Source organism: Nycticebus coucang, chromosome 17 (assembly GCF_027406575.1).
Source record: "Nycticebus coucang isolate mNycCou1 chromosome 17, mNycCou1.pri, whole genome shotgun sequence".
Lineage (NCBI taxonomy): Eukaryota > Metazoa > Chordata > Mammalia > Primates > Lorisidae > Nycticebus > Nycticebus coucang.
Window position 1 is genome coordinate 90,744,057 of NC_069796.1, and position 21,944 is coordinate 90,766,000.

General features: G+C 47.4%; 1 protein-coding gene across 7 annotated transcripts in view; it reads left to right on the forward strand.

The window, feature by feature from the left end:
* Positions 1-21,944, forward strand: part of STK32B (serine/threonine kinase 32B) — a 368,237-nt gene that overhangs the window by 111,857 nt on the left and 234,436 nt on the right. For all 7 annotated transcript variants that reach the window (XM_053567283.1, XM_053567287.1, XM_053567286.1 and 4 more), the window contains one exon: positions 1,947-2,098. In XM_053567283.1, the coding sequence (XP_053423258.1) occupies positions 1,947-2,098 (152 nt within the window). The remainder of the gene's footprint in view (positions 1-1,946; positions 2,099-21,944) is intronic.

A 21,944-nucleotide genomic window follows, 5' to 3' on the forward strand; every position in this document is an offset into this window, starting at 1 on the left:
GGCTGAAAGTGGTCTGTTTCCAAGAGAAAGCCACCTGTGTTTTCAGGAGAAACCCTGAGCTCCCCAGCTGGGTATCCAGCCCACCATCTTATTATTACTTACTAGCTTTTCCAAAGTTTCTTTTTCTCAGGGAGGCCATGCGTGGGGTGAGCAAGGACAGGTGAGAGGCAGAGAGAGCTGGGGGTTGAGGCTTGAGGCTTGAGGAGGGCCTGGAAGCTGCCTGGGGCTCTCCTTCCTCTGCCTGCAGAGCGGGCACAGTGACATCACGGTAGCTGCGCCAGGTTGAATGGTCAGCCCCTGCCTCCATGTCACGGCCTCCTGGAATCTCAGATGTGACCTTATTTGTAAATAGGATTCTTGCTGATGTAATTAGGTAAGGTGAGATCATATTAAGAGTAGGGTGGGCCCTGAAACCACTGTAACTGGTGTCCTTACCTGAAGATAAAACTGTGGAAACAGTGACGCAGGCATGGGGCAAGGGAGGCAGGGACAGAGGTCCTGCATCTGTGAGCCCAGGAGCACCAGGGGCTCGGGCGGCAGCCTGAAGCTAGAAGAGGGGAGCAGGGATGCTCCCTGGGGCAGCAGAGGGAGCACGGCCCTGATGGCACCTTGATTTTGCATTCCAGACTCCAGAACCATAGACAGTTCTGGTCTTCAAGCTGCCCATTTTGACAGTTTGTTGTAGCAGCTGGAGGAACAGTGAATTATGTCATCCTTGTTGATGTCCCTGTCACGTGCTGCGTCAGCCCTGGAGATATTTTCCCACCATACCTCTCCTCAGACTCAAGTCTTCTGTCCTGGAGTCCCCTTCCCCCAGAAGCCTCTCCCCTTGGCCATTGCTGTCTTCCCATCCCTTAGCGCTCACCCTCTGGCATTGATTCCTGGGGCAGATTTCTCCCAGGGAGCTGCCCTCACCTCTCCACCCCTCTTGCTCCCCAGTGAGGAAGTCACTCAGAAGTCAGACGTGGGTGGGTTCAGTCTTGTCCTGCTATTTAACAGCTAGTTGAACTCTGGGCAAGTTAATTCATACACTCTGGGCTACAACCTCTTGTCCTGTATCCAAAATGCTCTAGTGCGGAATAAGTGAGATAATCGAGGAGATGGTTTGTCCAGTGCGTGGCCTGCAGTAAGTGCGCAGTACACAGGCATTGTCATCACCGCTGCTACAACTCCTGTGTTCCGCCAGAGCCCATGACCCTTTGGGTTTCCCCAAAGGCAGGTTGCAGGGCAAGTATTAGAGTACAGGGAGCTGGACAGGTAAAGAAAACACAAGCAAGTGAGTTGGAAAGTGAGGCAGAGAGGGCGGGAAGGAAAATAGCCAGGAAGAGGTGCGCCATGAAGCTGAGCAAACTCTGGAAACCAGTCAGACTTATTCACCCAGTGGGCAAGGGAGCTGGGGTATTGGTACCCTCATTTCTACCAGTTAGGGTCCAAGGTCCAAGTTGTGGATGCTAATTCTCCAGCTTTGCTTGTCTGTTGTATGGGCCACATAAAACTCAGGCTAACTGATGCAGAGCTGGGGAGTGGAGGTCAGGCAGGTGTGCAGTGAAGTGGGAGGAGAAAAGACCCTCAGGTGGGCAGAGAGGGTCTGTAGCTCTGTGCCAACCACACATCTCAGGGTTCTGGTCACTCGTGCATCAGTTTTGCTAGGCTGTGAGCTCCCTGAGGGCAGGGCAGCTCCTTCCATTTCGTGCATGAGCAATTCCTTTTCCACACTTAGGATGTGGCCGATCCTAGTGCAAACATTCAGTAAGTGGATGAATCTGACCCAACTCCTCCCTTTTACAGATGTGGGGAGGTTGTGGGACTAACTCGGCCAGAGCTGCTCTGCTAGTGAGTTTTTGAGACAGACACTTGAATCCAGGAGGAGAAATGAGGCAGGGGATTGATTTTTCTTCTTCTTTTTAATTGTCGGCCTGAACGTTGTCCCTTGGGTCGTCTCGCAGGTGTGTATTGTGCAGAAGCGCGACACCAAGAAGATGTACGCCATGAAGTACATGAACAAGCAGAAGTGCATTGAGCGTGACGAGGTTGGCAACGTCTTCCGGGAGCTGCAGATCATGCAGGGGCTGGAGCACCCCTTCCTCGTCAACCTGTGGTGAGTGGTCTGTGCGGCTCCTGCGCCTCCCAGTTGCGGTGGGTGCAGACTCGGCTCTGCTGGGAGGAAGGGTCTGCACTGTAAAGAGAAAGGAGTGCACCTCCGGGTTCAGGCTTCCTGAGCGCATGGCAGAATGCAGTTTCTGACGGGATCTGCCTGGATGTGCTTCATTTTAATTCCCTTCTCTTATCTGATGAATGAGAATTGAAAATAAATTCAGGAGAGAAGGCGTTGTGTGTCTCAGAAGATACGTTGTAATATCCTAGGAGAATGCTAAATAGAGGCTATAAGGGGAGCTCAGTGTTTTGCAAAATCACATCCACAGAGCTGATGGCAATAAGGGCCACTTGGAACCTGTGTTTTATTCTACTTAGCGTAGCTGTGCAGCATGGACACGCTAAATTCTGATTCTGAGTGCAGCCCAGAAAGCTTGCCATGATTTGTGTTCCAGAACTTTCTCTGTGTTCTATTGTTGGCTGTTACACCACTTTACATCTGCACCCTAGAAACACCCCTGCCTCTACGCCTTTACACGTGGTGTGTCCCACATCCACCAGCGTCTCCTCACCCACTCTGGCAAGTTCTAGGCACCCGGCATAGGAAGCCCTTAGGCCAGGAGCCTTTGCTGACAGGGTGACCACACCTCTTGCTCTTTGCCTTGCTGTGCACTTGACCCAAACAGCCTTTATCAGAACAAACACAAATTATCAGACTACTCAGAGATTTTTCTCTAAGAAATTACTCGCTGCTTACAAGCAAGTACTGTTTGTCAGTTCTGTTTCTGGGGTCTAACATAGTGTCAGACACATCAGAGGAACTTAGCAAATGTTTCCTAAGTGGGATTTCATTGATGGGGAGGGGACAGGCCATCTAATTCTGACAGTTTCATTTGGCAGCTCTGCTGACTACTGATCTTGAGAGCTACAGCAGCGATTCTGGAAGGGGGAAGAGGGTCTTTGCCCATATTCACTCTTGTCACAGCTAATTTCTGTCTCTGCATATTTAGAAATACTTTGAACATTGAGTGATAGGAGAATAGGAGGAAGATGAATGTTCTGTTTGAGAAAACCAAGGTGTGCATGGCAGATGCACAGATTCAGGCATTTGCATGGGGAAAAAGCAAACTGAATGTTGTACATTTGCATCTGAGTAACACTTGAATGTTCTCTGAGTCTCCCCCCAGCGACATAAACACTTCAGTTGTTAGGGAGAAATATACTCGTTCATGTTTAGATTACTACAAAATAGAATATTTTTAAAATTAAATTTCTAATCAGAAAAGCATCATATGTTCCTTGCAAAACACAAACAGTAAAATACATAAGAAAACAACAATTACCCAGAATCTCATCATGCCCAGATGACATTTTGATATGTAATTCTTTTTGTACTTTTCTTATATTTTTTATATCAATGACATGTATAGTCACAATGATTTTGTCTTCTGCGTCTTCAAATTAATAGTGTTGTAGGAACACTGTCACCTTAAGTTTGCAAACCCTTTCTCAATCGTTTTTAATGGCCTACCCGTCCACTTTAGAAAAGTACATAAGCCATTAAATCTTTATCCTGTCTTCTAGGTTACTTAGGGCTGTTTCTAATTATTTAGCCCATGTAAATACTGCTTAGATGAGTATCTCTGAGCCTAAACATTTCCAGGAGAGACTCCATGGAGTGGACTAGCCAGCAGGTGCATAACTGAGCTTGTATCGGGGTGTTAAAGGTGAAAGCTTAGGTTGGAGCAGCCCTTTGTTGAGCACTGTTTTTTTGGTACTCTATTCATGTTCTCTAAGACACCAGCAGAGTAAGGACCAATATTCTTTGGTTATATGAAAGAGCTGGGTAAACACAAAAATTCTCCACAGGTGTTGGTCTACTAACTAGCATTGTGTTCCCACTATAACCAAGACAGGAGTGAACTATTGCTGGATTATGAGGTCATTTCTAAGCTGTCTGAGACTCAATTTCCTCTTGTTAGTGAACTATTTTTAAAATTTTTTTCCTTTTATTAAGTCATATACACATGGATCATGAATACATTTATGCATTTGTACAACGTGTTGATTTTTTTTTTTACAATTTGGAGTGCTGACATCAAACTAATTAATATAGCTTTCACCTCATTTACTTAATTATTGTGTTAAGACATTTATGTTCTACACTTGATAGATTTGACTTGTACCCTTGCAATATGCTCCATAGGTGTGGTCCCACCATTTACCCTCCCTCTATCAAACCTTCCCTCTCCCCTCCCTTCCCACTTCATTTCTCTCCTTCATCCTGGGTTATAGTTGTGATCTATCTTTCATAAGAACGTGTGAGTAATTATAAATTGGCTTCATAAAAGTACTGAGTGCATTGGATACTTTTTCTTCTGTTCTTGAGATACTTTACTAAGAAGAATATGTTCCAGCTACATTCATGTAAACAAAAAAGAGGTAAAGGCTCCATCTTTTTTTAATGCTGCATAATATTCCATGGTATACATGTACCACAATTTATTAATCCATTCATGGGTCGATGGGCACTTGGGCTTTTTCTGTGACTTGGCAATTACGAATTGAGCTGCAATGAACAATCTGGTGCCAATATCTTTCTTGTAATGTGATTTTTGGTCTTTTGGATATACTCCTAGTAGAGGAATTGCAGGATCAAATGGCAGGTCTACTTTTAGACCCCTGAGTGTTCTCCAAACTTCTTTCCAAAAGGAATGTATTAGCTTCCATTCCCACCAGCAGTGCAGAATAATACCCTGTTTATAACTGTGTCAAGAATTAACTGAAAATGCATGAAAGTATATTTTCTGTAAATAAAAACATTGTTCACTTTAAGAGGTTTACATGTATATGTGTAATATATATATGATAATAGATGGATGATAAGATAAATGGACGGTAGATAGATAGATACAGAGATGATAGATACACAGATGATAGAAAAATGATATACGATAAATGATAGATTAGATAAAGATGATAGATAAAAATAGATGATAGATATAGATGACCGATGACAGATGGAGATAGATAGATAGATAATAGACAGATGGATAGATAGATATAAATAATGGTCCTTCAAGCTACAGGTTAAAAGGAGAAAAGTCACATTCCATTGGTCAGTACTGAGCACTTTATATACTGTATGGGTTGGGAATTATTTAGTTATAGGGAGGAGAAACAAATTTGCCAAAGTACAAAAAGGAATTTCTTGGCTTTTGTAACTTAAAAGTCTAGAGCAGGGGTCCTCAAACTTTTTAAACAGGGGGCCAGTTCACTGACCCTCAGACCGTTGGAGGGCTGGACTATAGTTTAAAAAAAAAAAACTATGAACAAATATGAACACTGCACATATCTCATTTTGAATAAAAAAAAACAAAACGGAAACAAATACAATATTTAAAATGAAGAACAACTAAAGTTAAATCAACAAACTTACCAGTAATTCAATGGGAACTATGGGCCTGCTTTTGGCCAATGAGATGTTCAATGTCTGGTTCCATATTTGTCACTGCTAGTCGTAACAAGTGATACGAGCGTGCATCAGTTAGGCCCTAGACTGAGAGGAGTCATCGAGAGACAGAGAGGAGGGGAGTCGGAGAGTGCCACACACATTCCACACATGCGCACTGTAGCAGGACAGGCAGTGGTGGCAAAAACACCCGGAGGGCCTGATCAGTGTCCTCGGTGGGCCGCATGTGGCCTGTGGGCCATAGTTTGAGGACCCCTGGTCTAGAGTGATAGCTGACTCTGGTCTCTCTCTGTTTCTCCTTCTTTTCAGAGCCATAACTTAAGTCCAGTTGCTCCTGCCAGCTGAACAGCCCTGCAGAGGCTGTAGGTCATGGGCAGTGTTGACCTAGCTTGGGTCACGTGCCCATCCCTAAACAGTGGAGGAAGGGCAGGAGGTTGCACCCACTGAGTCTCATGGGCAAAGAGTGGGAGCAGGGGGCTCTCCAGAGGGAAATTCAGAGCTGTTTCCAGAAGAAGACAAGTAGAGTCTGTTTTGGCCACATGATCGGTAGCCACGACACCTATGCGATATCCTTGTTTGGAGTCTTTGTGACAGCTCTGCCCATGTCTCAGAGATAGAGAGCAGGGTCCCAGATAGCTCAGCCCCTGGCCTGAACCAAGGGACTTTTGATTCAGGCTCAATACCACCCCTCCCCACTGCCATGCCCTAATGTTTTTGGTTCTTACCAGGAAATGACGTCTAGCACTCACTGGGTACTTGTTTGATCCTCCTGATGGCCTCATTAATTTCCTGCTATTATCTTACTATTATTGGTCCCATTTTACAGAAGGGGCAACTGAGTCTCACCACTAGTAAGTGGAGGCTGTCTGGGTTTGTGGCCCACACTTGTCATATGTCTCCCACAGTGCTTGTGATGGGGTCTGGCCCTCCCCTGCTGAGCCCACCGCACCCCACCTCTTCCTGCTGAAGTATCCCTCCCGGGCTTTGTTTTGGCTGCCTCTCTGGTGCCTGTTGGAATAGTACACAGTGTGGCATTATCTGTTGGTTCAAAAGGACCCCCCCGCTTTATATTAATCATATGTAGCCTTTCATCTTGTTACATGGGAGGTGAATTATCATAGCCTTAGAAATCCAGACTGTGCACCTTGTCATTATTCTTTTCACTGGCATGCTCTGTAACTAGCACCAGCTAAGGCCCTGTATTGATTACTTTTCATGATAATTTTGCCTCTATGATTTGTGCTCCCAAGCCTGTGATGACCCAGGCTGAGTTGTCAAGTGCAATATTTTCACCTGTTTTAATGAAAAGCTGTTTCACTCTTGGGGGCTTAAGACAATCCAGGCAAAGGGGACAGAGAAAGAAAAATTACACCTCAGAGAGTGAGGCTGGCTCGTTACCAGGAGCCCTGGTGGGGTGGAGGGTTGGACAGGAGGGAATAGTGGGGGAAAGCTGAGGGAGGAATTTCTAACACACTCTGCTCTGAGAATGACTTCCCAGATTCTTATCCCAGCTCTGCCTCTTGACAGCTACAAGGCTGCTGTGAACAAATTGTGTTATTTGGCTCCAGATGCACATGTTGAAGCTGTACTCTCAAAGCAGCCGTATCTGGAGATGGGGACTTGAAGAGGTAATTACAGAAAAACGAAGTCATAAGAGCAGGGTGCTAATCTGATAGGACCATGTGACCTTGTAAGAAAAGGAAGAGAGAGAGAGAGATCTGATGGTCAGACAGCAGGAAGGTTGCCGTCTGTAGGTTGGGAAGAGAGCCCTCACCAGATCCCCACCATGCCAGCACCACCATCATGGACTTCCAGCCTCCAGAACGATGAGATGTAAAATTTTATCATTTAAGGCCCCCAGTCCGTGGCTTTTTTGTATATCTGTTTGAGCTGAGTAATATGGAGACCTTGAGAGCAAGTTGATTTGCCCCTGTGTGTTTCAGGTTGCTTATTTGCAAAATGGAAACCAAAGGAAAAAGACGTCATAGTGTTGTTCTAAGGATCAAATGGTGTCACACAATGAGCACCCACGTGGTCTTGGACATGTGCTAACCGCTCCATGAAGAATCTTCCTTGTTATTGCCAGTACAGGCATTGATGAAATTGCAGGTTTGATTCCAGACCATAGCCCTGTCTGGCCTGGAATGGGGAAACCCTGTATCAGTGCCACAGGGAAGTTATCCAGTCACCTACTAACGGACATCTTGGCTGCTTTCAGGTGTTCGCCCTTATGAATAAAGATGCTGTAAATATCTGTGGACAGCTAAATACCAAGGAGCGTGAGTGCTGGATCTTATGGTGAGAGTAGGTTTGGTTTTGTTAAACTCCCAGACAGCCTTCGAAAGCTACTGTGCCATTCTGGATTCCCGCAGGCAGTGGCAGGGCGTTCCTGCTGCTCCACATCCCTGCCAGCATGGTCAGCGTTCCGGGCTTTGGCCATTCTAACTGGTGTGGAGCAATATTGCATTGCTGTTTCAATTTGTGTGCTATCTGCACTTTCACACTCAGCACCCAACTTTCCGAGTGTGTCTGGCCTCTAGTGGGCAGTCAGCAAGTGCTTGTTGAATAAATGAATGTAAAGAATGAATGTCCTTTGCCCTGAGTCACATGCAGAGTGAGCCGTATGTGGTCAGCTCACGAACTCTTTGCTCACACCGTCCCACACTGAACTGAAACCCAAACCAAACTAGAACCCTTTAGTCCTCTAAACCCAATATAAATTATTCTGCTAATATGTACATTAACTAAAAAAATATATTTCAGATTCTCTACCTCTGATCCAGAGTAAGTAAAGTCTGTGAGGCTCAGGACAGGAAGTAATCTTCTATATTTGAAGGACAGCAGCAGCAATGACACTCATAGCTGACATTTATCGAGCCCGTGCTGGTGCCTGGCGCTCTGCTGAATTTCGCAGGCATCATCTCCTTCGTTCTGCATGGGGCCCCTGCCAGGCCTGTCCTTCTGTTTCTTCACTTTACGGAGGAGATGACTGAGGCAGAGGAGGACCCACACAGGAGCGGACCATGCACTTGACCGGTGCCATCAGCTGTACCCTGTGCCACCTGACTCGTGCGAGGTCATGAGTTCATTCATTGAACACAGGCTTGTTGAGATTATTAGGCTGAACACTCCTAAATACCGGTGACCCAAGCAGAGCAGAAGAGATGTGGCTTCATTCCATGGAATGTCTGCCTTCCAATCTGGATGGGAAGATGGGCAAAAATCAAATAAATGTGAACAGATGTCTAATTCAGAATTCTGGCCAGTGCTAAGAAGGAAGTACCCAGGGAGCTCTGTGAGAGGAAGTACGTCATCCCTTTGAGATCAGGGAAGGCTCTCAGGGGATGTAGAGCCTTCTGAGTTTCATGATGCTGAATGCCCAGAGCACATCTCCAAGCGTGTGTTGTTACAAAAGAAGAAATTGAGGTTCAGAGAATCTGAGAGATTCTCCGGAGCCACACAGTGAATGGGGGTGGTGCTGGCTGCACCCCACACCGCAGGCACTGCCTGCATCTTCCTTCCTGGAGCAGTAAGAGTTAGAAATTGTTACGGGATTTCAGAGGGAAAGCTGAGCCTGGGTCACTGGGGTTTTGTTCACTAACACAAATTTTGACCCTGTCCTTCTCTGGGCCATGGTTTTCTCAGCTTGAACTGAAGGCCTTAGCCTCTTTCCATTAGTTTCTCCCAGTCCCCGCACAGTCCTAGGGACCAGGAAGCTCTTTGCGCTCACCTGGGAGCTGATGGGGCTGGATCTCTCCCTGCTTCATTCTACATCCCTTTCCTTACAGGTTGGTATTCTGCTTTTGACTTCAATTAAGGAAGGGTTTCTGCTGCTCAAACATTTTGACAGCCTCTGCTCTAGACAGTCTCTCCTGCTCAGTGAGTCTGAGATTTGACAATCCACAGCCTGCCTCATGGGCTGAGAATTGGGCCCAAGCACAACCAAATTCCATAAGCAGAGGTGGATGACTCACGATGTGATCAAATCAAAAGAAGAATTGCACATAGGCTTAATGACAATAAATTTCACCTTGTAAAATCAAAGAGCAGTACATGAATAGTTGAAGAAAGCACCCTGTTCCAAATCCCTATTAACCACTGTGTTCCCAGACCAGCGACAGGCATGACTGTGCCAGTGGTGGGGGACAGAACAGGACATGGCACATGCTCCCAGCCCCACACTCACCCCCCACCCAGCCAGAGTCTCAGGATGTCCAGATTTATGCCCAACTGTGGAAACAAACAGAAAACAGAAGGGGGCCAGCATCTACCAGCAGGGAAGCATGCTCTCCACAGAGTAGCCACTTGGGCTTCCATTGTGGAGAAGAGTTTGAGGACAGACTGTAAATGTATCAGTATAAGGGGTGCAGTACCAATCTTCAGTCCAAAATGGTGACAGTTTCTTAGAAGACCCACCACAAGGGAATGTTCCCGATATGAAACATTCTTCATGCTACCGAATTCTCAGGCAGCCCCTGCTGTGCTCAACATCAGGACATGGTTGTTGATACAGCAATTGCCTGGTCCTCAGGGCCCTGGAAGATCAAGTTGAGCCTTCCCCCCTCCCGCCCCCCCGCCCCACAGTCATAGTGGTGGTTTATTAACAAAATCACGGTGGTAGATGCAATTTATTTAAAAGACATAAATTGTCAGAAATTAAATCACTGAACAAAACAATGAACCTTCCTCAGGAAGTGAAAGTTTAAACATGTCCATCACAATGATCACAATAAGATATTCTCTATTTTTTTCCAGCTACACTGAAGTGTGATTGACAAATAAACAGTACATATTTATGGTGTACAACATTATGCTTCAATATATGTATACACTATGCCACAGTGATCAGCCTGCCCATCACTTCACACAGGCACATTTATTTGGGTGAGAATACTTAAGTTCTACTCTTTTGGAAATTTTCAAGTGTATAGACATTCAAGTATGCATCTTTAACTGAAGGTTTGTTCCCTTTGAAGGACATACCCCACCCCATCTGCCCTGCCCCTGAAGCCTCCAATCTGCCCTCTGTGAGTTGACTGTTGCAGGACCTGTGAGTTGACTGTTGCAGGACCTCACAGAAGAGGAAACAGCAAGCCCAGCCTGGTGACGGCCTTTTCTTCCTCCTCTTGCTGGGGAGGATGGAGCCCCATGCCCTCCCCTCCCCTGTTTTGCCACCCCTGAAGAAGGGGAGCCCTCACACATGTGCTTTCTCCTGAGGGAGGGAGGCCAGAGAGAGGGTGACAGGTGACAGGTGACAGGTGTGGGGCGGGCCTGCTGGCACCATCTCTGAACCTGACTTGAAGGGTGCGTTGGTGGCCAGTCTCCACAGCTATCACTTGTCTGTCAGCCCCTTCTCTGCAGAGGACATGAGCTGTACTCCCCTGCACAAGGGAAGGAAAAGGAGCACGGGAAATAGGCCAGCTGGGGTTAGCAGATGAAAAGAGTGAGGCTTGGAGATGTGGGGCCCTTCCCTGGTGCCCTCCGCTTTCACACACAGGAGCTGCATCTTAGGTCCAGGGAATAACGGGGTGCTGCTGGTTCTCTCAGGGACCTTCTCTGGCTGGGCTTCCAAGTCCTGGGGCCCTGGTGTCATCGTCATGGCCCCGCCCTACGTGGAGCAGCCCGCACCTCCCCCAGGGACTTCTTCACAGAGACGATTGGGTTTTTATTTCAAGCCACACATTTGAAACCGTAAGTAATTATCTTGGAAGGTGGTCACAGGAGGGCCATTGTTCCCAGTAAACAAGCATTTGCTGGATTGTGGACACAGGGAACTGCAAACTTACCCGCTGAGTTCGGAAACCCTTGTCCTTCAGGGTTCCTGAAGGAACCTGTGCTAGGTTCCTCCTGCCAGAAGCAAAGACCTCCCTGCTCCAGCCCCAGGGGCCCTTGGTGTGGCACTTGGTTCAAACTCCTGCATCTTTTCTCACCCTTTGACCTGCAGTTTTTCCTTCTGAGTACCTTGAAAGAGGGTCCACAATTGGTACGTGTGAGGGAAACCATTACAGACCAGCCGGCTGTGTCCACCCCTCGTGTTACACCGCCCTGCTTGCCTTCACCACCACCCTCTCCGTCTCTGATGCCAGGGTGCTTGCTTGTTTCTTTTTATAGACTTTCATCTCCAGAAAATTTGTGAGCTCCCTGAGGCCAGGCGTCCAGTTTATCTTGTTCTTTGCTGTGCTCTCAGGACCTAAAAGGGTCTGGCACATGCGGGCACTTGATAACATATTTATGTTCAATTAGATATTTGCAGCTGGTCTGTGGTTTGGGACCTAGGAGGTTCAGAAGTTTGGAGAAGCATAGAGGAAGGAATGGAGCTGCCTGTTCTCCCAGGGGCCTGTGAGACCCTGGAGGGCAGGACCTTGCCCTTCGCCTGTCCTTACCTCAGTTCCCAGCACAGGGCTATGCTCTTGGCATGGATGATGAATTATCTCATAACATGTTGAGTCTGCTCTGCCAATGTATGTGCTGGAGCAATTGAATGATGAACGTAAATGTGTCTTAATCTCAGAAGTCTGCCTCAGCTTTTATTCTTAATTCTTCTCTTCACACTTGGTAATACAAGTGCAATTTCTTTTTGATTGGCAGGGCATGGACCTCCGATTTGCCAGCACGTTTTGCAAGATAGATCTGTGACTGTGCACACTGAGGCCAAGAAAACAGGCCTTGGTGCATTTCCCTCAGATCCATGCTTGCCATGTTACCTGTGTCTCTCCCTCCCTCTCTCCCTCCCTCCACACCTTGCTTCTCAGCTAGAGACCTGCTAACAAAATGATTAACTCAGGTTCTAGGCAATGAGTGCTTCAGCCCTGGAAAAGGAACGTTACATCAGTTCCACTCGGTCGTGAGCACACCACCTTCCTGTCTAGAACTACCTGCCTACTATGGATTTGACATTTTATAGCAGTTCACTTTTTTTTATTTATATAAACTTGATTTTTAGCCACTGGGATAAAAATGTGTCAAATGGTTTATGAAGTGAGTGTATGATGCCCCATAATCATATCATTGTATATACTTATGATTTAATAAAAAAATTTAAAAAAAAAAAAAAAGAGAATAGAAAGAATACTTGAAGAAATAAAGACTGGAAACTTCCCACAAAAAAAAAAAAAAATAAACTTGATTTTTAAAACTTGATACTACCTCCATAAATAAAAATAGAAAAAAGACCCAGCTTCAATTGTCTTAACTAAAAGGCAACCCTAAAAATATATGTCATAAAACTTGTGGAGTGTCATTAAATTCTAACTACATACTTTCGCCTGCCAAGATTCTGAAGCTGAGATCAGCTCTTTGTTTGAAATGGAGACGGACAAAGGGCAGGACAGTGTCAGAAGCAGATCAGCACCAAACCGACGTTCTCCATGTAATCAGAGTGAGATGCTATTGGAGCAAGAGGACGTGGCGTCCTTGCTCTGGGTCTATGCTTTGCCAAGGCCTCTGAGATCAGCTCCTGGGCAGTGCCCAGTGGCACACAGTCTGCATCCTTCCCCACTGGCACTGAATGTGGAAGGCCTGGGCCACACACCACCTGCAAGGTCCTTTCATTCTCTCTTTGTCCTCCCGCTCTTCCCTTGTCTTTCTTCCACTTCTTTCCTATCCAATAGTTGTGTTTCAAAACTCAGTTAATTTTTTAAAATAATTAAAAATAAGATATTATTGAGTAAGAAAACACAATTAAAGTAATTAAAAATAAGTAATTAAAGTAATTACTTTAAAACAAGTAATTAAAAATAAGATAGTATTGGGTAAGAAGAAGAAAGAACAATTGCTGGGAATGTGGGTGTGAAAATGCACCTAGGAATAAACCCAAGTGCAGATAAGCATAGAATCCTGTGCTCTGGCAGCCAGGGCTTTGCTCTCAACTGTGCTCTGCTGTGACATCAGCAGTGATGGAGGGTGGCACGGCACATCTGGTCCCTCATCTCCCCTTCAAACCTCTTTAGAAGTAGCAGGTACACAGCCTCTGTTGGTCCCTTCCATAAGCAGGTAGACTTGAGAAATGTCTTTACCTTCATGTCTTTGAGGGCTGCACCCAATCAGAGCGCACAAACTCATTCACCTGCAGGGGCAGGCAGATAACAAGTGGATGAAGGGGGATGGGAGGGACATTAGGGAGTGGTGGGGACTGTGGCCAGAGATAGCTCATGTTGCTGATGAGCCTGGGCACATCATCACCCTGAAGGTAAGGGTGCAGGCTGGGGTTTGGGGTGGAGCTGGTAGCAGGTCACCAATTCTCCAGATCACCTTTGGTCATGACTTATCATCCTCCTGGTCTCACTTCGCTACATGGCATGGCTGTAGAGTGACTGCTGGTCTTCCTTCCTTCCTTCCTTCCTTCCCTTTCCCTTTCCCTTTCCTTCTCTCTCTCTCTCTTTTTTTTTTTTTTTTGTTGCAGTTTGGCCGGGGCTGGATTCGAACACACCACCCTTGGTATAGGGGGCTCGCACCCTACCCACTGAGCCACAGGTGCTGCCCTGACTGCTGGTTTTCAAGCTGAAGTCTATGGCCCCTGTGGAAGGAGTGAGGGAGAATGTGCAGCAGGAAGGTGCCAGGGCTTCCCAGACCTTCCAATCTGCTCTCCACTCTTTGTGTCACTTTCTTCAGGGTGAATGTCACCATTAGAAACTGTTCCTGTTGATTTATTTGCTTAGCTATCTGCTTATCTCCACCAAAATGAATGCACCATTTTTGGGCCTGTAGATTTGAACACAGTGAATTCACTCGGGAGATACTGGGGGGTGCTGAGTAACTGAGTGAAGAGTAAACGTGTTTTGTTTTCCCAGTAGCTGTGTCTCTTTACTAGTTCCCTTGTTTGGGGGTGTGGATAATTTTAAGGATGCTATCCTTTCATTCTTGTTCTCTTACGGGATTTTTATCTTTAGAATTGATTTTAAATTTTCTCAGATGCCTTTTGAAGAATCATCAAAATGCTCTGATGTTTAGTTTCCTTCATCTCAAATTATTGTTAATTATATTATTAAATTTCTCAATAGTGCCCTGTCCTACCTAGAATAAATCCCACTGTGTTATGTTTCATGGTGGAGCATGTGGTTTTATTTTCAGCATATGACAATGACAATAATGACAATTTCTGAGACTCCTGCATTCTTTCTGTAGATCTGATCAGAATGCTTGACATCTGCTATCTTGTGTCATCCAAACTGCACCCTATGGTAGACTGTTTCTATTTCCCAAAAGTAGAAACTTTACAAACTCTATATAAAGTGAGGGCATGGTACCCAAAAATGGCTCGTTCACAAAATTATCTTTTATTATTTCCCAATTTTGTCTGTATCCCCGATTCTTTGCTTTGAATATAAATCCCTAGATGTCAGTCAACACTCTGGATCAAAAAGTCTTGAAGCATCCACTGATGATGCATTTCAGCATTTATGCTACTTGACAAGTAATGTGTGGGAACACTTTCTTCAGAGCTTCCTCACCTGCTGATTTGCTAATGTGATGGAGGGGGATGGTACCTTCAAGTTGTGTTAATATACGCTCCTTTGATTCCCAGTAATACTGAGAATGTTTTTCAGGTCACTGGCTGTTTGTTCAATAAATACTTTCTGAAGAAATGAATATTTGAGTTGGGTCCTGATAAGCAAATGGGAGGAAGGCACTACACTACACTGGGGCAGGCGGCTGTCTGGCAGGAGGGGGGGGTAGACATGGACCCTCCCTGCTCCCTCAGTAGCACATTCAGCCACATGGTCCACATTCTACCCTGGCGCCCCGGGAGGTGATCCATTATGCTCTGTCCTAAAGAGGCAGGAAAGAGGAGGGACAAGGCACCAAGCCTGGGTACCCATGTATCCGGGAAGTGTGGCCTCCATGCAGCATCCAAGCCCCATGCCTACTCCTCATTTAGGTGGCCCTGGCTAAGTGACAGGTCCTAGTTAGTGTCAGGCTGGTTGTAATGCTCTGCCATGCACAGCATTTATCCAGAGGTGGCCGATCCTGCCTTTCCCTCCTAAGTCCACACTTCTTTGTGCCGCACCATGAAGGGAATCAGCCTGGACCTCTCTGACAACTTCCTTTTTGACCCCACCCTTCAGCTCTGGACTGGGCGTAATGGAATTCCGGACCAGCCATGAGTGAGTCCCAGGCTTTGTGTCTGGGTGTTCATCACGTGAGAATCGGGCCCTTGCAGCCATCCTTGCAGGAAGTTATAAAGGAGATTGGTGGCCAAGGGTGCCCTTCTCAACCGCAAGTCCAGCTAAAGGCAGAAGCATGAAATGAGTATCATTTTAGTGAAGGATGCAAGGTGGCAAACAGAAGCAACCCAGCAAGGCAGGTCTCAACGCTGTGCAGAAAGTACAAAGTCTAATAAGGTGCAGACTGGGAAGGTACCGTGGGGACCTATGTTAATGAGTATAGTAAGTGCTTGTCATTAGCATATCTTTGTTGCTATGTGAGCAAGTACTCCTGAATGTTTAAAAACCTGTTGGTGTCTTCTGTGGTTTGAACGGCTGCCTCCAATCTTGCTGAAGTCAGCTCTGCAAAGCCTTTTACTTCTCCCAGTCCCTCCACGTTCCAAACTAGTGGAGCCCACTTGTAATAAGATTTAATTCTGCCTCTTTAAATTAAATGTTCTATTCATTTATCTTTGGTTTTCCAACTTGACTAAGCTTCAAAATGTTATTAAAGTAGTTAACCTCACTTTGTGTTCCACAAACCCTGGCCTGCTCATAGTTTCCAACACCAGGTGTTAATTGGGGTAGATGATGAAATGCTCCTTATGTGCTGGTCCATTTTTCTGAATTTCCTCCCCACCCCTCCTCACCTGGTGAGCTTCTATTTATGCCAGAAAACCCTGCTGGCTGTTCCTCTGTGAAGCCTTCCCTGCTTCCATCTGAGATATGCCTTCTTTGAATTGAGTGCTTGCGGGGAAAAAATTGATTTTTCTGGGAACCTGGAATGCTTCCTCCTTTGTGATAGTGAGCATTGTATGCCTGGCTGTGTCATCCTCTTCCTTCTGAATGAAAGGAAGCTTAGAGCTCAGCTACTTGTAGGGCACGGGAGCCGTGGGAACAGAGACCCACAGATGGGCAGGTCTGAACAGAAACCTCAGGTCACTGGTTGCAAGACTTTGAAAAAAATAGCGAGTCTCAGTTTCATCATCTGTAAAATGGGAATCATGTCCAGTTCTCAGATTTGAAATGTGTGTTGTTAAATGCCTCGTCACTCATGATGCCGTGAAGAATGTCCATCCGTGTGAGTTGCTGCTTTGTTTTTGATCTGTTTTCCTTTGCTCTTTCATTACCTTGCTTTCTACTTGACGTTATAATTCCTTGGTCCAAAAATCTGGTTGGGGTTTAGCATTGTTTTGTTTTCTATGTTTACATTGTAAGCCAGTTGTGGGATGGCTGAGAGACACTTTGAAAGTCTTTTAAAGTGGCATAGTTTGCCAAAAACAGGTTTGGAAAACCTGGCTTAGACCCAAGGCCAAAATGCAACCATCTTCCACCAGCTCAAATCTAGTTGCAGGATCCAGGAACTCAGATGTAGCTACAGAAGCAGGAAACCTCGGGGCAAGTAGACCCTGAGTGTATTCACCCTGACAGCCCCTCGGCAGCTCTGACTTCCCTAAGCATCATATCAAGGGGGCCCCTTTACACACTGCAGGTTCTGGGACTCCATTGCTTGGGTTTCTGTTGATCTGTAAAGCCCAGGCATCAGCAGATGCAAGGCACCCGGGTGACCCCCAGGTGACCCTCAGGGGCAGCCACCAAGCCCCTCAGTGTGTGAGTGGCACATATAGAATGGGGACGGTGGTAGAGACCAGGCCTCTTCTGGGGACCCTGAGAAGGAAGGAACAGCCAGCAGGAACACACCCCACCGCTTGCTTTCTGCAGCAAGTGATGCCCTCACCAGCAATCCAAGGCTCAGCAAGTGGCCATCGGGCTCTGATCAACTGTGTAGGGCTCCCCTACCCTTTTAGGGGGATGTGACTGAATGGGGGACAGAGCAGGACTGTGTTCTTCACGGTATTCTGGAGTGAGGAGTCCTAGCTCCTTCCTACACAGACCGGCAGCATTGCCCATGAAGATGCCTGTGTCCTGTCCCTGTGACCATTTCCCCTGTACTCCCATCTAGCCCTGGGACATCTCAGCCCTGGGGGTCTACATGGGCCCCTGGGTTGAGGGGCCCCTTGCCTCTGTGGGGGCGTACCATGGAAGCTTTCAGAGCAGCAGCTTGCTCCAGGAAAGCTCCCTTTCATATCCACACACAGCTCAGTGCTGGGGTGCCAGCTGTACTCCCCGGTTAATTGCACCCTCTCCCTATGGGTGGGGAGGGTAAGAAAGGAGGCAGAGGCTCTTGGGAAGTGGCCATGGGGCTGACCTCCACTGTGCTGCTCCAGTGGCCTGCGGGTCACACACAGCTGCTTCTGACTGGGAGGCTTGTAGTTCCTGAAATGCAGGGACCAGCCTGGAAAGTGACTGCACGTCAGCCCCAGCTATTAAGGGATCCATCCCCTCCTGGTTCTGTCATCTCAGGAGTCCCCTCCAGGGACCTGAGGAGACATATGTTTTGTTCATCTGGGGTGTGGGTGGGTGCTCAGCTCTGGATGCCTCCTGTGGCCAACAGTACCTTGTTTTGGGAAGCAAATTGCGCAGTGCGGAATTGTGGAAAGGGCTTGAGTGCTGGCAGATGGGAAACCTGAATAGAGTCTTGGCTCTTTCACCTGGAAACTGCAGGGCCTTGGGCAAGTTAGCCAACCTCTCTTGCTTCAATTTCGTTCTTCTCCAAAAAGAGGGAGGTATTTATTCTGGCTGTGATGAGTAATAATCTATGAAGTGTATCCTACTAAGGACAGAAGTGTCTGACAAAGGTTCACCCCCCCCCCAATCCTGTTTTTCCCAGTCTGTCTCTTTAGATTATCTTTTGGTGATTTTCCTTCCCGAAAGCTTAAATTACTAGAATTTTCATTTCTGACATTCACTCACTTTTTCATTCCTTCCTCTGCTCACTAATTCACGTAATAAACAACTTGCACATTGTTCTCCCTGTCTGGAAGGCAGCTCTTTCCTCTCCCCTACCCACTCTTCAATGCCAGCTGGCCACTCATTTCCCCACCTTGCCCCTCAAGCGTTCTTCCACCACACCCTTGTCTTCTGTGGTGAGCTCACTAGAGTTGGGCCGTTCTTTCGTTAGTGCTGTTTCTCGTACTGAGTTCTGTGAGGCAGGAATACGTTCCTTTGCTCTTGTTGTTGTATCCTCGGTGCCCAACACACTGCCTGGCACACAGCAGGGACTCGGCCACCACTCACTGCAACCCAGATGTTCCATGTCTTCATTTCTAATTTTTATATTTCCAGCCAAATTTGTTGGTTCTCCACCCAGATCCCTTCAGGTCATTCCTTCTGTTCTGTATGCCCACCTCCCCCAGTTCTGTAGGTCTCACCTCCAAGGGTGCCACCTGCCACCTTCTTCAGGGACCACCTGTGCATTCAGGCAGTCACTTTGGCAGCTCACTGCACACCCTCCCCAGCAGCCCAGCTGGCTCCCCTGTATCCGGGGGCAAGGTCATCACCCACTCCAGGGCTCCCCATTGGGTCAGGCTGAGGCTGGGGCTTCCTGACCCCATCCTATCACTCTTTTGCCCTGCTGATGTCCTGGAAGCCCTCCTTAGCAACTTGCTCGTGGATGCACCCTCATCTTTTCAGGGTTTGCACTGGGAAGAACCCCACCAAGAAAATTGTGTATTTGAAAAGTCAGAGTCCTGGTAGAATTGGAGATGCCCAGACCTGTCTGGAGGAATCCTGCCTGTGAGCTCTGCACAGCTCGTCAGGCAATGGGGTCTCTGTGCTTGACTGTGCTGGGCTGAAGATACACAGGTGGCAGTGACAGGATGACAGCCTGAGTCCCCTGGCTCTGGTTGTTCATCCTCCTCTATGGACCAAGTGTGGCAGGTGTAGAACAGAGGGGTGCTCAAGCCTCCCCCTTCTTTGCTTCTTGTCCTGGCGGATTTTAAGTGTCATCCTGGCTAGGCTAAGGGATGCCTAGGAAGCTGGTGAAACACTCTTTCCGGGTTGTCTGCAAGGGTGTTTCCAGAAGAGACAGCATTCGAATCAGAAGACTGAGTAAAGGTCACCCTCACCTTCAGGGGGCACCTTCTAGTCCCTGGAGGGCCCAGTGGAACAGAAGGAGAGGAAGATGTGAGCAGGGGGATGCACCTTGTCTTGCATCTGGACGTCAGAGCTTCTGGGTCTCAGGCCTTTCCCTCAGACTGAGTTCCCTGCCAGCGTTCCTGATTACTAGCTTGCAGATGACCAGACTCCTTGGCCCCCATAATCCTGTGATCCTATCTCCTCTTATGGCTGTATGTTCTATTTCTCTGGGGATCCCTCACTAATACACGTCTCCTCCCCCTTCTCTCCAAACACAAGGTGACGTCCAGGACCTGAAGACACCAGTGGGGTGGCCAGTAGCCTCCCTAGTTCTGGGTCTGGCAGGTGTGGGTTTTCATCTTAGTTGAGCTGTAATTTCAGAGATAAGGGTGGAGGTGACAGGGGAGTGGACGGTGGCAGCAGGGACAGTGGTAAACCAGGGGAGTGTGTGTCTGCCTGCATGCTTAGGACGACTTCAGTTGCGAAGGCCTGGAACTGTTCACGTCCTCTACTCAGGGCCTCAGAGAGAAATTAACTCCTGCCTTGGAGGCACTCTCTCTCACCTCTGCCCTTTCTCCATCTCTACTGAAGCAAAAGGAATATTTTTAACACCAGGTGGCCCAGCCAAGTTCAGTCAATGCAGGGCCAAGGCGTTCCAGATGGGCCTTGTGGCCTGCCGGCGTGGGAGGGAGGTAATTACCCCCGTGTGCGCAGATATCTTCCCATATCATCATGCCCAGCACAAACTGCCCTCACCACCCCGTGAGAGCTGTGACTTTCTTACCTCATGGTTGCTAACGGCATCTCACTTTGACCCCTGACTTCCCTCCACAGAAGGACAGCTCTAGCGGCAGGGCAGGCAGTGACTTCCCAGGTGAGCATATCTGCAGGAATATCCCACTACATATTCACCTCTCAGCATCTCCTGTTTCCACGGCTCTTCCATGGAGCTGCCACGCTCCTTGGAAACTGTAATGTGGTCAGTAAAATGATTTTTCTCTTCTCGGTAGACGCCTACTAATGGAGTTGTCTGATCTGATAGAAGGTCTATTTTTAACTCTTTAAGGATTCTCCATGCTTCTTTCCAAAAAGGCTGTATTAGTTTGCAGTCCCACCAGCAGTGTTCCCTTCTCTCCACGTCCACACCAGCATCTGCAGCTTTGGGATTTTGTGATGTGAGCCAAAAGCATCATAAGAATGGAAAAGCAATCTTCCAAAGGACTCACTATTAATACGAAACTAGTAGATGAACACCACATACCCACACAAGAGAGAAATACATTTAAATTCAAGGAGTGAGGGGGACTAGTGTGCTCTCACCTGTGATCACAAGGTAGGGGCGTACGGCACTCTCCTGGGAAGAGGGCTGACCTGCAACTTGGACTTTACCTAACAAATGGAAAAATGTAACCTAATTGTGTGTACCCCCCACATTAATCTGATAAAAACAATAGTAATGCCCTCAGTAGTTTGTGGTAGTTGTTGCTCAGAGAGATCACAGCACTTGTCCTATTCTGAGCTAATAACAGAGGCATCCTCTCCCCACAGCAGTGATCTCCTCCCAGCAGGGTTGCTGGGCTGGCACGGGCGCCTGGCAGATGGAGGGGCTGGTGAGTGGAGGTCATTGAAGTGATGGGTGGTGAGTCACGCTCACACCAGCAGAGGGGGAGCAGCTGTGGAGGTGGGAGAAAAGGCCTATCTGCAAAACATTTCCATCAGCACAGACCTCTTTCTGCTGAAATGAGGCAGCATCTGCCAGATGCACCCCAGGAAGGAGGCCGCCCTGGGTCTGAGAGAGGACATGCCCGAGGGTTGGGTGTCTGCTCTTCTGCTACCCCCTACCCTTCTCCCCTTTTCCCCTTTTCCTCTTTAGCTTTTTAACATCAATCCTCTCACCCTGCCCAGCTGGTACCCAGGCCAAAGTGCCACTCCATATTCAACCCATTCCAACTGCTTTGCAAGCTTCCAGGGTCAGCAAACTATGGCTTGTGGGCCCAATTTGGTGTGCCTTCGATCTTCATAAACAAAGTCTTATTGGAACAAATCTCCTGCTTCATCCACACATCTCCTGTGACAGTGTGGACCACAGACCCAGGCTGCTTGCTTTTGTCTCGATGTTCAGGATTCCCCATAACAACTGTGCTGACTCCTCTCATGGACAGCCCTCAATCCCCACTCTCTCTCCATCTCCCCGACATCCTAAAGACCCACTTCCCTCTGGATCTGCTCTGGTCCTGGGACACCTGCCCACCATCTTG